Source organism: Myripristis murdjan, chromosome 11 (assembly GCF_902150065.1).
Source record: "Myripristis murdjan chromosome 11, fMyrMur1.1, whole genome shotgun sequence".
Taxonomy (NCBI): Eukaryota; Metazoa; Chordata; class Actinopteri; order Holocentriformes; family Holocentridae; genus Myripristis; species Myripristis murdjan.
In genome coordinates, this window is record NC_043990.1 from 11,569,811 (window position 1) to 11,587,816 (window position 18,006).

Below are 18,006 nucleotides of genomic sequence, written 5' to 3' on the forward strand. Positions count from 1 at the left end.
GGTGGCTGCTGCATTCAGAGATGAGGAGATGAGGACTGGTGCTTTAATTTCATTATTAATAGCCCTACACTTCGCCATAAAAAGACTACATACACATTGGTATAAAAAAAATATGGCAGTAACACCTGCAGGTGTAGTAGACTATTCACAATATCACGGCTGCCTGTATGAATTAATAAAACAATAAAAAATAAAATGACACCGCATCTCAGCATGGGTGACTGGATAAAACTGGAGGTTATATTAATGAGAGCAATGTAAAGGGTTTGTTTTATATTTGGTGTCGAGACAAGTGACTCATTTGCATGGGCCATATGGTCATTTCCTCGAGCCATCCGACTTCAACCAATGACAAATCACTGTTATTCGAATAATCATCCGGTCATTCTGATGTACATATTTGTTTTAAATCTCTTGTTGCCTCTATTATACTGCTGTATCTGCTACAACTGTAGTTTTGCAGTGAGCGTGGTATAGTGGTGCGTCTCCTCTCTCTCTCTCTCTCTCTCTACTCTCCCTTCTTCTCTCACTCTCTCCTCTCTCTCATCTCTCTTCTCTCTCTCTCCCGTGTGTGGAGCGGGTTGACGCGGTGACATGGCCGAATAGAGCGCACTAGCGGAGCGTCGGTCGTGCTTTACACTTTGTCCTCGTTATTCCAAGTGAACACCGGGGGTGGGAATATCTTGTCCGGACTTCCAAAGGCTTACCTGAAAAGGCGCACGGAGGGACTTCGCAATTAACTGCGCTTTTTTTGTATAATTTGTCAGGGAAAAAGTGCCTGGCGGGGGGAGGAATAACCAAAACGCAACACGTATCCGGTGGGATCCCACTCCTGAGCGAGAAAAGCGGCAGGAGTTGGAGCGAGGGGCGCAAGAGGAGAAAGAGAGAGAAGGAGAGAGAGAGAGAGAGAGAGAGAGAGAGAGAGAGAGAGAGAGAGCGTTGACATTTTGCCCGCACCATCTCTTTTTTATTTAAGATAAAGGAATAATGAGGAACGTTTGGATAATTTTGTCCCTCGGGCTGACGGTGTTCCTCTCCGGGGAAAGGGTAAGTTTTGAAAGCAAACTTGAAAGGGGCATTAGCTGTGGGGGGCAAAGCAACTTGGATCCAGAGACCACTCGCTGCTTTTATGTTGTTTGTCCACACCGAGAATGAGTCGGAACATTTGCGACTCTGCTGTGGTCCTCTCTCTTTTGTTTGGAAACACGTAGGTATAGTTTGATGGAATAACTGTGAGGGAGGACTGATTTGAAATTGACTTTTGCCGACAAGTATGTCATGGTGAGCGAACAATAAGTTGCCCATTAAGTCGTTGTGTGTGCGTGACAACCAAGTCTTGGGATTTGTCTTTGGTTTACATCGCCTACCTAACAAGTACCAAAATACAGCGAGTACGTGGCAAAGCTGCTGCAAAATTCAAGAACCTGCGGAGGTCAATGTGCTTCTCTCGCTACTTTCCCTATGGGGAAAAAACGCTGCAGGCTATTTTTCCCCCTCGGGGTTTATTCAGAAATGTTGTGGACTCTATGGAGCAATATTAACATGTCCATTTGGATTTGTCAGTCCTGGCCAAGTAAAGTTTTTATTCAGTTTCTCGTCGTCATTTATTTTATATCTGCCTCGTGTGCAGGATGCATACAAATACCACAGAAAAACTGGAGGAATATAATCACGATGGTAGTGATGATGTTATAATGATATATAAACGGACTGTTAACTTGAATAAGCTACCATAGAAGGGCTATAGATCACTATAAGGATAATGGTGTGATATCTATTGGTTTACATGACTTTGCGCATTAAATGTTACGACTCAACTGAAATGTGCGTTATTAGGCTGTATCAATATCATCATTATTGGAGCCATGCAGCCCACCAGACAGTCATGCCGCTGCAATGCTTTTCATTAGGGTTAATTTGTCTTCAAATTTGGGACAATACTGCATTGTTGTGACATTTAAATGGGAGGCAGAAGGGCTCACATGATCAATATCCAAACTTTTCCGTGTGTATTTGGTCTAAAGCCATGGATCTCCTTTCCAGTTTGCCTTTATGTCAAGTTTCTGGTTCATCGCACTGTCTTGGCCTCCTAACTGGTTGTGTGTGTGTGTGTGTGTGTGTGTGTGTGTGTGTGTGTGTGTGTGTGTGTGTGTGTGTGTGTGTGTGTGTGTCACCCTGCAAATTGGCTGGGCTGCAGGAATGACACGAGACAGAATTTGGAAGCTCGTCAAATTTTGTCAGTTTCATGTGCGGCCTCTGTCATAACTGCCCCCCCTCCTGGAGTTTCTCTGTGGGCTGTGACTTGTCGCTTGGCGCACTGCCTCGATCCTCCTCTCTTTCAGAGCCTCTTGTCCAATTAGCTGATTCAGACACCGTTGTTTTAAACGAGTCATTGTTTTGCATGAGGTCACCCCCAGAGTACATGATGTTTATAATAGATACAGCTACCAGGCTGTCGCCGCATTTGCCCTCACCCAAGACTTTAATTGAACTTTGCATTTTAATCTTTGTGGATTATCATGTGAATATGCAAAGGCCCAGTCCTGCATACGAGCCCATCATCTGTGCACTCACATTATTCAGGAGGAAACCTTATTTTGGCAACATATGTGCGATCATTGGAAGGGTCACTGCAATAACTGTTGCAGCATCATTGGCATTTCATCAGCTAGACAAACACACACAGACATGCATCTGATCAATATCCACCTCCCCTTATCTGTGTCCCCTGTAGGCAAAGCTGTCTCACTGGAGCTTGACACGTGACATTGATTCTCAATGCTGGCGCTGGTGTTGACATGGCAATCAAGTGGCATGTGGTTGGTAACCTGCCCTGAGCGCATCTGCCTTCGTTTTAATTACCACACAACAACACATGAGCTCAGTGGCACTCAGTGGTTATTGCTTCGATATACATAAAATCCCAAATCGCACATCGTGACTGTGGAAAACAAAGGATGAGACTTATTCGCTGAACCTTGAGAACTTATTTCTTGTAAGATCACACAAATTGCTTATGATCAGGCCTGGGCGAGGTTAGACTTGATATTGGATATGGCGGTTTTGTGATGTGGCATAAATATTGTTTTTTTTCCTGCATTTAAAAGCTCTATGATAGTAAGGGGATACCATTTTCTTAAATTAGACTGTTCCAACTGTTCTGCAATTTGTCTCCACCTGCTTTGTCATCATTACTGATTATGTGTAACTATCTCATCAAAGCACAAATAGTCATCCCTACAATATCGTCACAACAAATATCAAGGAGATCAGTCAAAGATATCATTATATTTGATTTGTTCCATATCACCCAGCCCTATTTATGTGTGAATGTAGTCTTGAAGGCACGGTTTCTTCTTGAGTTGAAGCACTCAGTTGAGAGAAAAGGCTGTTTTTTTGCAGCTAGAGAATAGTAAAAGACACTGGGACTGCTGTGTTGCTTTCTTGCCTCTCATTAGATGTTGCAACATTATAGTGGAGGCAGATGCATGACGGCCTCCTCTGTCAGACTGTCACGTTTTCCAGCTTTCTGTTTCCAGGAACTGGAAGTTTGTGGACGAGGAGGAAGACTAGCTTGGCTCGGCGAAGCTGTAGGCCTGTCCCGCCCCGCCATGTTTTGGTGCGCGCCACTCGCCAGATGTTGTGGTCTGTAATTTGTGTCATGTTTTGGTGGGAAGCGTGGGTGTTGTTCACCTCCCTTCATATCTGTGATTTATGGGGAGTTCTGAGTGTTGTCTCACACTGTCTGATACCAGATTCAAAGGAATCACTTCAGAGCAGCCTTGGACTTGGTGTCAGCCTGGCTTGCACAGATCATCAAGGAAAACGGGAGGGAGGGAGGCAGGGAGAGAGAGGGAGGGGAGTGAGAGAGCAAGGGAAACTGAAGGAGAGAGGCGAGGGAGCAAGGGCGAGAGAGAGAGAGACACTCAAAACTCCATGGAATGTCTGTGTTGTTGTTACAATTTCAAGGGATTTAGGATCCAACAAAAGAAAGATTTCACTTGCCTGCTGCTTTTTTTTTTTTTTTTTTGGGCTGAATTTTTTGGACTGACTTCATTCATGAGGCCGACGCAGGGCTAAAACTGTCATATTCTTTGCTCAAAGGGGCAAATGAGGTCAGATTGCTGTGACAAACGAGCCTCAGATTGGCAAGAAGAAAGGATATAACCCTGAACTCACTAAGCCTGAGAAAATCCCTTATATTATTTGAAAGGTGAAAAGGCCAAAGCACCAAATACAAGACTTCAGCTTGAAGCCTTTGATGGCTTTTCGAGGGAGGGGGTAAGGTGTGGGCCCTGGATCCTGAAGGCTGTGTAATCTAGTGCCCAGACTGGCATTTGAGTTTCATTTGCGAGCTCAAACGATAGTTTTCTATCTGCTGATTTAGTGATAATGAAATGAAAAGTGCAGAGGCACAAGCTGACCGCTTTGTCACCATGATTGCCCCGCAGTTTCTCACCTGAGGCTGCCAAGTGCAATTGCTGGGCAATACTCACACTGCCTACTAATAATCACACACAGAAACACGACAAAGCACACAAACACATCCACAAACGTCATTCACTGCCTTTCTCATATGCATGCTCTACCACTTCCAAGTGGGTATCCTGATATAAAGGCTAAATGAATCCTAACAGCTCATTATTTTCCACTGCTATCACTGATTTTTTTATTCTTCTCCCTGACACCCACTCTGAGACTATTGAACTGAATGTGCCAATTCTCTCTTTTAGTCATGGCATGGCACAAGGCTCTCAGGGTTTGAATGAAGTGTGAACACTGGAACTTTTCTGCCCATTCTCCAGCGATAAAAGCAATGTGTTTCACGTTAAGTGCATCATTTTTAATTTACTCCGTGATGAATAAGTAAAATGTGTGTCGGCGGTGGGTGGGCAAAATATTTACCCTCTTGTCTTTCTTCATACATAAGCAGAAATTACGAAAAGCGAAGTGAGGGAAGGCAGCAAAGAAAATCAAGCAAAGACAGAAATTAACAAAGAATGAAAATAATAATACGTTACAGAAGGAAAGGATGAAGGACACAAATGAAAGGACTTCCGTACTCCCACATAGAAGCAGAGGCCAGATGCTGCTCTGCTGCAGCTTCTCCTGTTGTATATTTAATGGCGCTCTTTTATTTTGCATTAACCTAGAATACCTCAAACTGAAAACATGGCCAGCTCCTCTGTATAGGAGTGTTTGTGTTTTGTCTGACTGGGAAAAGCCGCTGCCTTGTTTTTTTTTTTTTTTTTTTTTTTTTTTCTTTACTCTCTGCCTAATAAATCCACCACTGACACACATGGGAACAGCGAGTTTCTTGCTGTGCAGAGAAACCCACCTCTCTATCGTCCGACCCTTCAGGGGGCGCATTCATTCGGGCCCTCTCTGCCAAGCATTATGCAATCGCTAATGGACTCCACAGAAGGCAGGAGGCAGGGGCTGCTGGGCCACTGAAAGCAGAACAGCAACCACCACCTCCCCGCGCCTGAATCCATCTGTGTCCATGCATGAACTCCTATTTTGTCACCAGGCACACACATACATGCATGGGTAGATAAACACACACACACACACATGCACACACACACACATGCACACATCATCTCTGTCTTTATCCCTTTCTTTGCTTCATGCCTTTCTCTCCCCATTCCTCCATTCTTGCTCTGCCACATCCCTCTACCAGCATGGCCAAGATGCTGCCTATCATTACTGCTGTGTCTTGGGTTACCCTGAGAACAGTGGCATTATTATTCCTCCTCAGACAGCTGGAAGGAATGAAGTGAAAGGATTTTTTTTTTTTTTTTCCACACAAGATGCACCCCACTTTTCTTTTGCTGGCACTCCAGAAGTGAGTGCTTGCATCGGCTTTGCTAACATCTGCAGGACGTATGTGTGTTTGTTTGAAAGGAACTGCTCTCCCTCTCTCTCTTCCCCCCTCTCTCTCTCTCTCTCTCTCGCTCCCTCTCTCTGTTGTTGAGAGGAGTTGGAAGAGGTTCTTCCTTTGGCAGTGAGCTGTGCATACCAGCAGAGACTTACAAATACCCAAACTGTGTCGACTCTGCATTGGTGTGCGAGTGTGTGCATGTGTGTGTGTACGCTGTGCATGCACGTGTCCAAGTTTGTGTGTGTTTACTTGCATCCGCATCTTTATGTGTGCCTGCGGGTATGCGCGTGTGTGTTTTACGGCCACATGTTTTAAATACACTGTCATCCCAGCCTGCAAGGCATAGGGAAAACACATTATAGGGAGAAGCTGTGGCAGCAGCAAAAACAGTGACTGCAGCACTGGTTTATGTTGGGCCACTGCCACCATGTATCCTGCTCGCAGACAGTCAGGGGCCACAACAGCGAACAAAACAAGCTCACTGCATGTGCATTTTGAAATCGGGCTGAAATTTTTAAAGGAACAATTCACCCAAAATGCAACTAGTAACTCTCTCCAAAACAAGTCAGTGGGTACTGCTGTATAGACTTCAAAAAAGGGGCAAAAAATGGCAGAAGCATTACTCCTTTCAGCTCATGCGGCGTGATTCATGTCTACCAAAAAGAAAAGATCACAAAGATTTACATTTGCATTGTTATTCAATGTAAATCTTCACTATAGCCTTTGATTGCAAGGAAATTTACTCAAATGCTCCACTGAGCCTCATGTGTCCACAATCGCCTCGTAACAACTTGCAAGAACTCATCTCTGCTGTTGCAAGATCTCATCAAGCAAAATGTGGACATGAACACTGAAGCCTGCACATTAGGATGAACTGTTTGCCACCAAAGATTTGAGCAAATATAGGACTTTACCACAAATCGTTTGGTTTCGGATGACTTATGATTTTTCAATAACTTTTTTTTAAAGTCTAAAAAGCGGAACCAGCACAGTTGTTTTGGACAGAGCTGCCATGGAGTTACACGAACTAGACTTCTCCATGTATTGTGCTGATGTGACACTTAATGTGTTTCCGCTCCCACAGAGGTGACAAAATTTTCATTTTTGGGTGAACTTCTCCTTTAAGACAGTAGACCTGGAACATAACGTTTCCCTTATCCCACCCTGTTTCTCTCTCTTTTCCTTTCTCTCGATTTAAGTTAATTAGCTTAGCAAATGGAAACTTCCTTGGCAGGGCTTTGGTGGACGGGTCTGTGGTTGTGACAAAGAGAAATGGGGAAAACCCTGCGTCGAGACGTCTGTTTTCTTCCTTCCTTACTTCTTTCTTCTTTTTTTCCCCCCTTGCCCACTGCCTTCCAGATTGGGTAGGTAGGCCTCCATGGAAGGCGAGAAGTGGGATCCAGGAGGGGAAAATAGTGGGGGGAGAGTGTGAACGTTGTCTCCCTTTTGGTGTGCAGGCTTTCCCAAGCCAGAACCTGCCTGGTGCTGTGTGGGGTGTGAAAAGTGTCTAACTTGGCAGGGGGCGAGATGACAGAGACAGAGCCATGTGGCCAACAGAATGCTGCTACTGGTGTTTGGTGTTTCACTGGTCCACCTAAGTTTGGTAATGGGAGTTAATAGGAGTGTGGCTCATGGCAGTGGCAGTGGTATCTGCCTGTACTGTTCACCTAAATATTCCTCAAATTTGTGCAAAACCCCCCTTTCGGATTACTGTGTCAGGTACCATTTGTGTTTTGTGTTTTTCTGTGTGATTAAAAAAAAAAAAATCAAATGTGTAGAGTGTGCTGTTATCACACAATTGGTTTTGAGTTCAGCTTGGTGTTTTTGCTATTTGAGCATTGTCGAGTAATGCACCTTTTTTTTTTTTTTTTTTTTTTTTTTTTTTACCAAATACCAGATTAGTGTATTAAAGCAACTGGAAAAGAATGCTTTTTACGTGGCATGTAGCAAGCTGTGGCAACAAAGAGAAGTCAAAGCCCATTATTTTTGTTGCCTCTACTTTACAGGAGAGTAGCATACCTTATTACAGAGCTATTCAGTGGAATTTAGAGGCTGCTGATATGTCAGGGGACATAAAAATCATCATAAGCATGGCACATTATCAGGCCACTTCAATTTGAAGCTGAAATTCTGACATTAGTCAGCTTGCCGTAGCACTCCGACTGAGGTAAACATTTTCTGCTTTGAGAGCCGTATTAGATGTCAGCAGAGTAGATTGCGGTCATTTTGGGGTTTTTGTTGGGTCTTTTACTTAAGAGATGAAGTGAAATCAAAAGCTACATGGGAAGTCGTCATTGTTGGCTGTGTTCTGCTGAGTAGACAGTGATCTGAGGGGCAAATGTGTTCCATCTGTATATTATCCAAAAATGGCGGATATGTGAGGGAATGACGTCAGTTAAGTTTTTCCATCTAACTCCCAAGATTGCTGTGGAAAATGGCACGGCACATTTAACACATCTGCGCTCACTCATATTTACGAGTGTGTTTTATCGTTTCTAAAAGGTACCTAATTGAAATCTGCACTGCGTTCCGCCAAGCAGAAAAATGTACTTCTAACGTCTGGTGTTTCCATTATTTCTCCCATCTCGATTCAAAGCAGCGCTGAATGAGCTAAAGGGTGTAAATCATGCTCTCTAAGCAGGGTGTATCACCAACCACAAATTATACTCTATGCAGTCTCTTAATTTAGCCATGTTTTTATGAGAAAACTCTCAGATTCCAGAGGGTATTTGAGGAACTTGATGAGCTAGAGAGGGGAATTCATTAGTGAATTCACCCCAGCAGAGCACCTCCTCTTCTGACGGCATGGTGGTGTGTAAACTAGTCTCTTTTTAGTGAAAGGGAGTGAATTAAAGGCCCCAGTTGAGTGCTCATGAATATTCATCACTGAGACGCGGTTGTCATTGTAATGGATTACGAAAACAGGAAGTAGTTGTGCTTCCATTCCTGTCACCGTTTGCGTGGTCTCAGCAGGGTCCCGCATGCTTTCTGCACTTCATAATTATCTTTTGAGTGTGTAATTTGTCTCTTAATACTAATCCAGTTTTTTTTGTTTTTTTTTTTGCCATGCAGACTTCCTTTCTGCACCTTTAAAAAATGTGCCCCATTTCCAAAACTGTAGGGATATTCTTCCCCTTCTTCAAAACATTGTTTTTTCTGTTGAGTTTTCAGTAGTATGCTTCTATCTGTGTTCAATTTCAAAGGCAGTGGGAACTGCTGACTTTGTTGAGGTTTGTTTCATTTCCTTATTTTGATTTGGAGGAACCATGATGTCAAGACCCCAAATCAGTATGCAGATGTTCCTGTGTACTGTTGTGGCAGACATCCGATGTTTGAAAGTCTAAACTGTGACCGCAACATCAAACCAGTCCAGACAATGACTCACCCTGTAAGGCTGAGTGAGCTAACAGTAGTGAGGAAGGGAAAATATAAAAAAGGACATTGCTGGACACTGCATGAAAGACTCAGTGGAGTATCAGTCACTGCCACAGCTACTAGAGATGCATCATTATAGCTAAAATAATAGTCCCTGTTATTTTACTGTATGTTGTGATCCCGATTATTAATCAGGGATAGTATTGTTAATTTGAGGAACTTAAGTATTTCCCCGTTCTCTAGGAATTTTTATCTTTTATCTTAACTGTCTGCAAATACAGTGGACATTCAGAATTAGATTTTTCAGTACTGCCAGTAGTCTAAAATTATTTATTGTGGATCGTGAAATTGTTATGCACAATTAATTGTACAGCCCCGGGTCAGACTGAAAACCTTAACATCCCACAAAAACACACACACACACACACACTCCCTGTCTCTGCTGTGGTCGTTAACGTGATCAGAGGCACTAATGTGGTGATTCTACCAGGCGAGTTAATCTTTACTAATGCTTTCTGTTAACAGCCATCTGTGTTCTCAACGCCAACTGTAAACCCTCTCAGCGGAGCACCACGCCGTATTCAGCGGCCCAGCAGTCAGTCCTCCATTACGTTGAGGGATGGGGTTTATTATTCAGCCCAGAGAGGCTTTAGACCAGAGAAACCGTGTCAGATGGAATCCATTTTGATTTTAAATGCAAATGCCGCTGACACGCTCATTTCCTCGCTTTCCTTTCGAGAGCGACCACACAGTGGCTTTTGATGGGTGGAAAATTTCAAGGAGAGGTCTCCAAACAAACAGAGGCCGCAAGTCAGCATGTGTCATGTCCACACTATTGTTGACCTCTTTGGATCCTTTTACTGGGAATCCACTTTACCTGCCTGATGTGGTGGATTGTGTTATAGGTGGCATGCTTTCCCAGCCTTGGGATTTGGAAATGTGAGACTAGATATCCCTGAGTTTTTCAAGTTTGTTGTTAGTGTGAAATGGAGAGCTAAAACTTACGGATTTTTATTGGCATAGAAATCATAAAAGCCACTGTGACAGTCTCGCAGCCATACCGCCACACGGTCCTCAGTGGCTCTTTCTCTCTCTGCCTTTCTCTCCCTTTCTGTTTCTCTCATTCTCCCCTGTCTCTGTCTCTCGCTTTTTTCTCTTGCTGCCTTACTTTCGCCGCGACCCCCCAGCCAGAAAAGCCCTGCTTTCGACAGTGACATCAGCCAAGGTCATTTCCATACTTACTCATAATCCGTATCGTTTCCATGCTATGGTTAAACCGGTTTGCACGGTGAAATGGAAGCAGACAGGCAGGGAGCAAAGCTTGATTACTTTGATGATGATAATTTGTTTAATCAAGTGATGGAGCGGCTGACTGAAATGGCTTACATGGCGGCTGCCCTCCAGACTCAGCAGGATGTCCTTTTCTGTCCATGCAGGCAGCAGGATCCGCCTGGCTTTCCAAAACAGCCACTGTGGGGGTTTTCAGAGTTATCAAAAGAATTAAATCATGGTCAGCAAGAGAAGGAAGACCCTTCAGGTGGCCCTAAGCAGCACTTGATATCCTTTTGACCATCTAGGCAGCATCAAAGTCCTATAGCTTTTTCTCTTTTGAAAGCATTTGTGTGTCACATCCATTAGTGCTATTGAATTAAACACATTTTTAAACAAATTTTAAGAAAAGTAAATTAATATTTAATCTGTGTCTATATTAATATCAGTATAAGGCCATTATGTTACTTGTGACAATATTCTGTGATACTGTGAATTTCTCTTACTTGAACTTAGAGTCACCACCCACTTTCATCTCCCTCTGACCTTGGTTACTTTTGTTAAGCTGGGCCTGCAGCTTTTGTTTCAGCCAGTGTGGAGTGTCACTGCTCTTTATAACTTTCATAACATGATCTTAATAAACTCTCCTGGTCTCCTCACATCTGTATGTGGTTGGCAGACCTGCATACATGTTCAATGCATCTTGACACAGTTTATGAAATCGTCTGTGGACTCCAATGACGACGCCTTTTTGAAGACGATCGCTTGCTGTTGCAGCCTCTGCTTTTGTTTTTGGTGCGGTTGTGCTTTGCCATGTGCGACTTAGTGACCGCATGAGGCTTCGTGACAGGTTTTGTAAGGAGGTCTACACTACAAAAGCTGTGGGAGACATCTGCCGCTTCATGGGTTTTGATAGTGGGTCCTCTTTAGTGTGGGATGTACCACCACAACCTCTGCTTTCCAGCTTTCACAGCCATGCATATCTTTGTCTGTTTTGAGTTAGGAGATCAGCCTTCAAAGTTCCTGCATGCACGTACCAGCTTTTAGGATTTACTGCTTGATCTCTCTTATTGTGTTCAAAGGTTCCTCTCAGCAATGGAAATGCTGCCTCTTGACTCGTCTTTTGATGATCTCGCAGCCACTCATGAAGTCTGTCTGGTTTCCTCGCCACTCTCAGCCCATCCATAAGGAGGAAGTGAAGTAAAACCTGGAGTGTAGGGTGCAGCAGTGTTGTTTCAGGAGCTTTTAGCAAAACCATACTGCAGTCTTCATAAACCTCAAATTCTTGCAGAATTACAGCACAAGGAAAAAATTGGTAAAGGCTGCACAGTGACCAAGAGAGCATGGGTTTGGCAGATACATTAAAAGCCATTTTTAGCTGCATGAGTTTTGTCAATGATCTCTGCCCTGCATCCGAAGGAAGAAACACAAAAGCCTCTGTTTTTTTTTTGTTTTTTTTTTTGAGTTTGGGGTCTGTGTAAGCATATGCTCTTTCAGTTGAAAGTGTTTTCTGTCTTGATAAATTGGCACTCTTACAGGGTCCCGGGGAATGAGGCTTATTCTGCCACAAAGTCATTAAAGATTGAAAAAGCAGCCTGGCTCTGGTGGTTGTACTGGGCCTATTTTGGTTGCCAGACTTCAATTATTTACATCGAATGGAACATGAATAAGAATTTTGCCTCATCATTTCCAAATATGAGCCAGAGGCTACAGCACTTCCCTGAAAATGTCATACAAAATCTTAAGAAACGTGCACACCTCAGCCTACTAAGTGCTATATACTTGTGATGTTGGTTACATATTAACTTAATTTGATCGAAAATAAAAAGCAGGCAATCCATATGTGTGTCTTTCCAGTGCTGCGGCTTATCAAAGCTGCATTGAAACATGTAATGTACCCTGGAGGATATGGTCCAGAACGATGCAAGTTGTTTACTCTTTTTTTTTTTTTCTGAGCTTACTTGTGGGCTCGCTGTTGTTTAGTTGATAAGAGAGGAACGCGTCTAGAACCAAGCAGCTGCATTGCATGTGTAAAACATGGAAGCATTTTTCCTTTTTTCCTTTTGTTGTGGAGCAGCTTGTTTCAACAAACACAGGAACCAAGCGGATGGAGCTGTGGTGTTCTGTCAAACATCACTCATACACACAGAGACGCACACACAGATGTACACACGCTGAAATGGCTTCCTGTCTGTGTGATTGGTGTTTGATCCCCAAGTGCACGAGGTACGCTGGAGTGGGCCCTGGCTGCAGGAGGCTAATCTTCAGCATGAGCCAACTGTACCTCAGATGACTCCTAAACATTGTTAATCCACACAGGTAAAAGTGTTAGCCTTTAACAGTGGGCTCAGTGTGTGTGTATGTGTGTGTGTGTGTGCTTGCCGTTCTTTGACTGAAGTGCAATCATTCTCTAAAACACAAGATCAGTCTACAGTTAAAGTATACACAAACTGTAGATTTATCATGACTTTATTTATTTTTTTATTATCAGTTACTAGGGCTGGACACTTTATCAGTATTAATATTGTGATATGAGACTAGATGGGAGTTTGGATATCGTAATATGAGGCAAAGTGTTGTCTTTTCCTGGCTTTAAAGGCTGCATTACATTAAAGGGGATGCAATTTTCTAAAGTCATTAGACCGTTCTAGCTGTTGAATTTGCATATTTGGTATTCATATCCTCATCGGTAATGGTTATTTATCAGAAAGTTCTTGTGTGTAAATATTTTATGAACGTAGCCTACCAGTAGTCAACCCTAGAATAGTGTCACAGTGTTGATATCAGGGTATTTGGTCAAAGATTTCGTGATATTTGATTTTGCACTCATCACCAGTCAATTAGTATATGTAATATTGCACTAATAAGTGATGCAGATACAGATGAAGGATAAGTCAGACTGTGCTGTTGGTGACTCAACTAATTGTGAAAGTTTTTAATTGGGCTCAATAGATTTATTAGTGTACATTATTGGAGTATCACTTATTAATAATTTTCTTCAGTAATCGACCTCAGTGGGCACTGGGCTCAGAAATCGTGCGTCGTGGGTCCTACTTCCGTAATTAAGCCTATGCTCCTATTAGACTGCCAAGCGAACATTAACTTAACATGAATTAGTTAGAGGTTGGCAACATTTTTAGTTTGATGTTTTGGTATTAATGCAGACTAGAGATTAAAGAAAAAAGAAAAAGAAAAAAGAAGACCAAATAACTATTTGGTGGTAGACCCTACAGTCAGACTAGCAGTTCAGGTCATACCCATAATTAGATGGTGGCATTAATGTGCAATTACATGAGTCATGGTTAGCCCACGTTGGTGTTGCTCACTGTTCGTACTGGAGCCCATACCTCCTTAAGAGACTTTTGATGGTGTGATTTCCATCGTGCATTTCTGTCGTGAGAATCGTCATGCAGTCTCCTAAGACGTAAAAACTCTTCTCTTCTCTTCTCTTCTCTTCTCTCCCTGGCCTGTTTCCTCTGCCTGCCTGCGCTAATGTCACATTTATGTCCTCTAACTCAGCAAGAATTGAATCTTGGCTTCTAAAATTTCTTAAATATGGAACAGGTCTACTTGTGATGGACTCTGACATGACAAGAGAAGCAATGTATTTCATCAGCCAAGATCTCTGGATAAGATACTAAATCTCTTTTATGGATCCTGGGCTGAAAAGGTTTAGGGGGCCCCTGTTATAACTTAATCATAGCTTGGGTCTTGAGGTCCATATAGGCTCTGTTGATTCAGGATCTTCCGGGAAAGCCGAGCTATTTTAGGGTCTTTAGGCCAACCAGCGTGTCTCGCATGTGGCAAGACATCACTTTACATTCACATTACATTCAGAGTCTCACCCCTGAGGGGCACTCAGAGCCTGTGTGCTGTTTTTTTTTTTTTTTTTTTTTTTTTTTTTTTGTTACCACTATTTTTTAAACCTGACAAAGATTATACGAAGAGTCGGTAAATAGAAGTTACACTCTTTGTCATTTGGAAAACCATGCATTTTTTTTTTTCATCAACCACTGTGCAAGAGTTGGTGTCAGTGCTTGTCCATTGGTACATATCTCATTTTCTCTTCTGTTTGAATAAATCACTTAAGAGGATTACGGTGCCATTGGACAAAGACATTTTTTTTTCCCTCTGACGTTCAGTACCTTAGCATGACACTAATAATCACCGATGCATCTGTATCTACATCAGTCTTACGGCATACTTGTGAAACATCGTGTCCCAGATTTACTTATGACAGATAAAACAGAGTTGAAGTTAAAAGGTAAAGCTCAATTCATCATGAGGGAGAAACTTCCTAATTAAACCAAAATAGCAGCAGCACCCCAAGAAATCTGCACACCTCAGCTTAGTAACTGTAAAGTGTAGAAATGGCAGTGACATCAGATTATATTTTGTAAATGAAAAACTGATATCCTCCGCTTTGTTTTGACTGCACAGACACTATAGTGATATTGATACAGTCTGTCGATGTAGTTTCAGAGATCAGCTCCATTTCTGTCCTTGTGAGGAATGAAAATTTGCCTACAGTTGCTATGATGAACAATTGTCGTATCTGTAATACACAGTTTTTATGCATTTCAAATTTTGGAGGTCACAGGACTGCATCAGTCTAACTGTGGGATTACCTGCCTAACCAGCCTGGCGTCCTGCAGCAGAATTAACAGACTGAGGCCTTATCTTGTCTGTTTATTTGATTTAGGGCTGCACGACTGCGACAGAAATGATAATCCTGATTTTTTTTTCTCTAAATGTTGTGTTCACAGCTATTAATCAGGATTATTTGTGTCAATGTCAGGTCACACAATTATTTCATGGCACTTTTGCACCATAACATACAGTAAATGTTCACTTTTTTCAGCGCAGTGGCCTGTTTCTCACTGCGGCAGGTTCTTATGTCCAGAATTCAAGTTATAAATAATGATTTATTTACCTGTTTTGGTCACAGCCTCAGTCCCAAAGCAAACTTTGCACAGAAACTATACTGGCTTGCCATCATCTTGTTTAAAACTAGAGTTGAGACAGCTGAGATAGTTGCGTACAAGAGATTTTTGATAAACAATCATTAGTAATTTGATACAATGACCGAGCAGCATCAGTCACATATCATGTTATATATCCCAGCCCTATTTACAACCAAAGTATAAATAAAAGCCGGTCCACATTTTTAAACTAAAAGGTGTTTTTCGGTGAGGTTTGGTCTGTGCAGCATTAATGCGGTGTGTAGTTTTGGATCAGTCTTGGTACATGGTGCTCCAGACTTACTGGCTAGCTGACAGTGGGTAAAGCCCTGTTCACACTGCAGGTGACAGCACAGTGGCCTGCTAAAGAGTGACGGGCCGTCCGACCTGGTGCTCTAGTTAGTGTCATGCCAACAAACACACACGCATGCACACACGTATGCCTGCACAGGTACGCACACATACAATATGCTCGCTGCTGGGGAGGATTAGCCCTGGATAATGGGATCAGAGATCACCACCTGCTGCTTCCCACTCATCATCCCATCCTTTCATGCTTCACTTCGTCCATCCTTTACGTCGTCTTGCTCGTGCACTTCCTCTTCCTCTTTCACTAGTAATGTGTGCCTCCATTTATTAGCATGTCTCCCGTCTTTGCTTTCTCCCCGTCTTTTTATAGCGACAGGAGATCATGGCCTCGAGGAGCGCTAACGTGTCCCTCCACTTAAAGCAGAATCAACTCTTTCTCCTTGCCATCAGCTTTCAGTCATTCTTTTAGGCCAATCCAGCATCTATTTCCGTCTTCCTGCTTCCTCCCAGTTTTTTCCCCCCTCTCTCTCTCTGTCTCTCTCTCTTTCTTGTCCATCACCCTCATCATCCCATCATGGGTCCCTCCCCTGCAGCCTGCTGACTCCCTTGAGTCTAAATCCTCTTAAGGAAGGGCTTGGATGGGAATTCAATTGCTGCACCACGAGGATTGAACCAGATCAGCCAACAAAGCGGCAAAATCGTTCTCCTCCCTCATCTCCCTCCTCACATCCTATCCCCCCATCTGCTTATTTTTTCCCTCCCTCTATTTTCCCCTGGCTTTCATCTCAGGTGATAAAGGTCTATTTGTCGGAGCTGGCAGCTGTGAGAGATCAGCGTCCCGGATGGAGAAATTTGGCAAATCATTTTTTTTTTTTTTTTTCTTTTTTCTCTCTGCACACCGATAAAATGCAAGTACATAAATAGTCAAATGCATTAACAGGAATGAAAATGTGGTGTGTGAGGATATGAACTTTGCTTTTCTGGATTGCCACTTTTCTCGTCATCTGTTTGGGATCCAAGCATCTCTTCATGTTTTTCTATGAATGGATTACATAAGTGGATAAATCCAGATTGTAGCTCGACACGGGCTATGAATATTATGACCCTCCACAAACAGTTTTTCACTCGTCTATTAAATAAAATAAACTGGAGCTAATTTTCATTAACCTCGTATCAAGCGGCGAAACCGCGTCCTCCTCCTTCCACCCGTCCTTTACATCTTGAATTCTGCACTTTTATGTTGTGAGGAAGACGTCACAGCGTCGCCGGCTGAACTTTGACCCCCACCAATCCTCATGAGTTCTTTCATGTTATGGTGTTAATGATCTGGCACTAAAGAGGTTGAGTGTTTTCTGTGAGCAGAATGGTCAGAGATGCACACGTAGACTCACACGGGCGCAGAAACCTGCACGCTAAAATTGCTTAGAAATCTGGACTGCATTAAAAATGTGGGCACACACACACACACACGAGCACATACCTTGTCCTGGGGGCCTTTATAACACCGGGGAAGCACACAAGCTTTTAAAAGGCAGAGTTGATGGAAACCATGCCCTTCTTCTGACATGGTGATAGAGAGAACCAGACAGTGTGAGGTGCGATAGACGTGTTTTGTGACACTAAGCACCAGAGGACTGCGGAACTGGTACCAGGTGACCAACTGCAAAACCACTAACGGCTCAGCTAATCCATAAAATGGGTTTTCTTGGGGATTGGCCTCATTATTTGATCAAAAAGCATCTGACGTACAAAACACTGCACATATTCGATTGGCAAAACGCTCTTACTCATATAGAAGGAATTTCACCTATGCCGTTATGTTGGAAATGAAAGTGTTTTGGCCCTGCACCTTGACTGTTATAAGACGACTTCACCAGCTTAGGCTTTAGTCTGAAGCACATGATCGGTGACTGGTGACATTGACCCCCTCTTGAGCTGGAAACAATGTGCATTCCTTTGTTTTTAAGATTGAGGGCACCGGGTTCAACACACTTAGCAGCCCTCTTTTGTGTTAGAAATTGTGCGCATGACAAATCCTAAGAGACTTGCGGCGGAAATTCGAAGGCGCAGTGACACAAGCAGCGCTGTGTTGTTCTATCCGGGTGAATCTGTAGCACAAAGACCACGTATGCCGTGTTTTTTTTGTTTTTTGTGTTTTTGTTTTTTTTAGCGTGTAATTTACATTTCTTTAACAAACGTGTAGTTAAA

At 42.9% G+C, this 18,006-nt stretch overlaps 1 protein-coding gene across 2 annotated transcripts in view; it reads left to right on the forward strand.

The window, feature by feature from the left end:
- Positions 1–588: 588 nt before the first annotated feature.
- Positions 589–18,006, forward strand: part of sdc2 (syndecan 2) — a 41,485-nt gene continuing 24,067 nt past the window's right edge. For both annotated transcript variants that reach the window (XM_030063663.1, XM_030063664.1), the window contains exon 1: positions 589–1,047. In XM_030063663.1, coding sequence (XP_029919523.1) covers positions 988–1,047 — 60 coding nt within the window. In that variant the 5' untranslated portion in view covers positions 589–987. The remainder of the gene's footprint in view (positions 1,048–18,006) is intronic.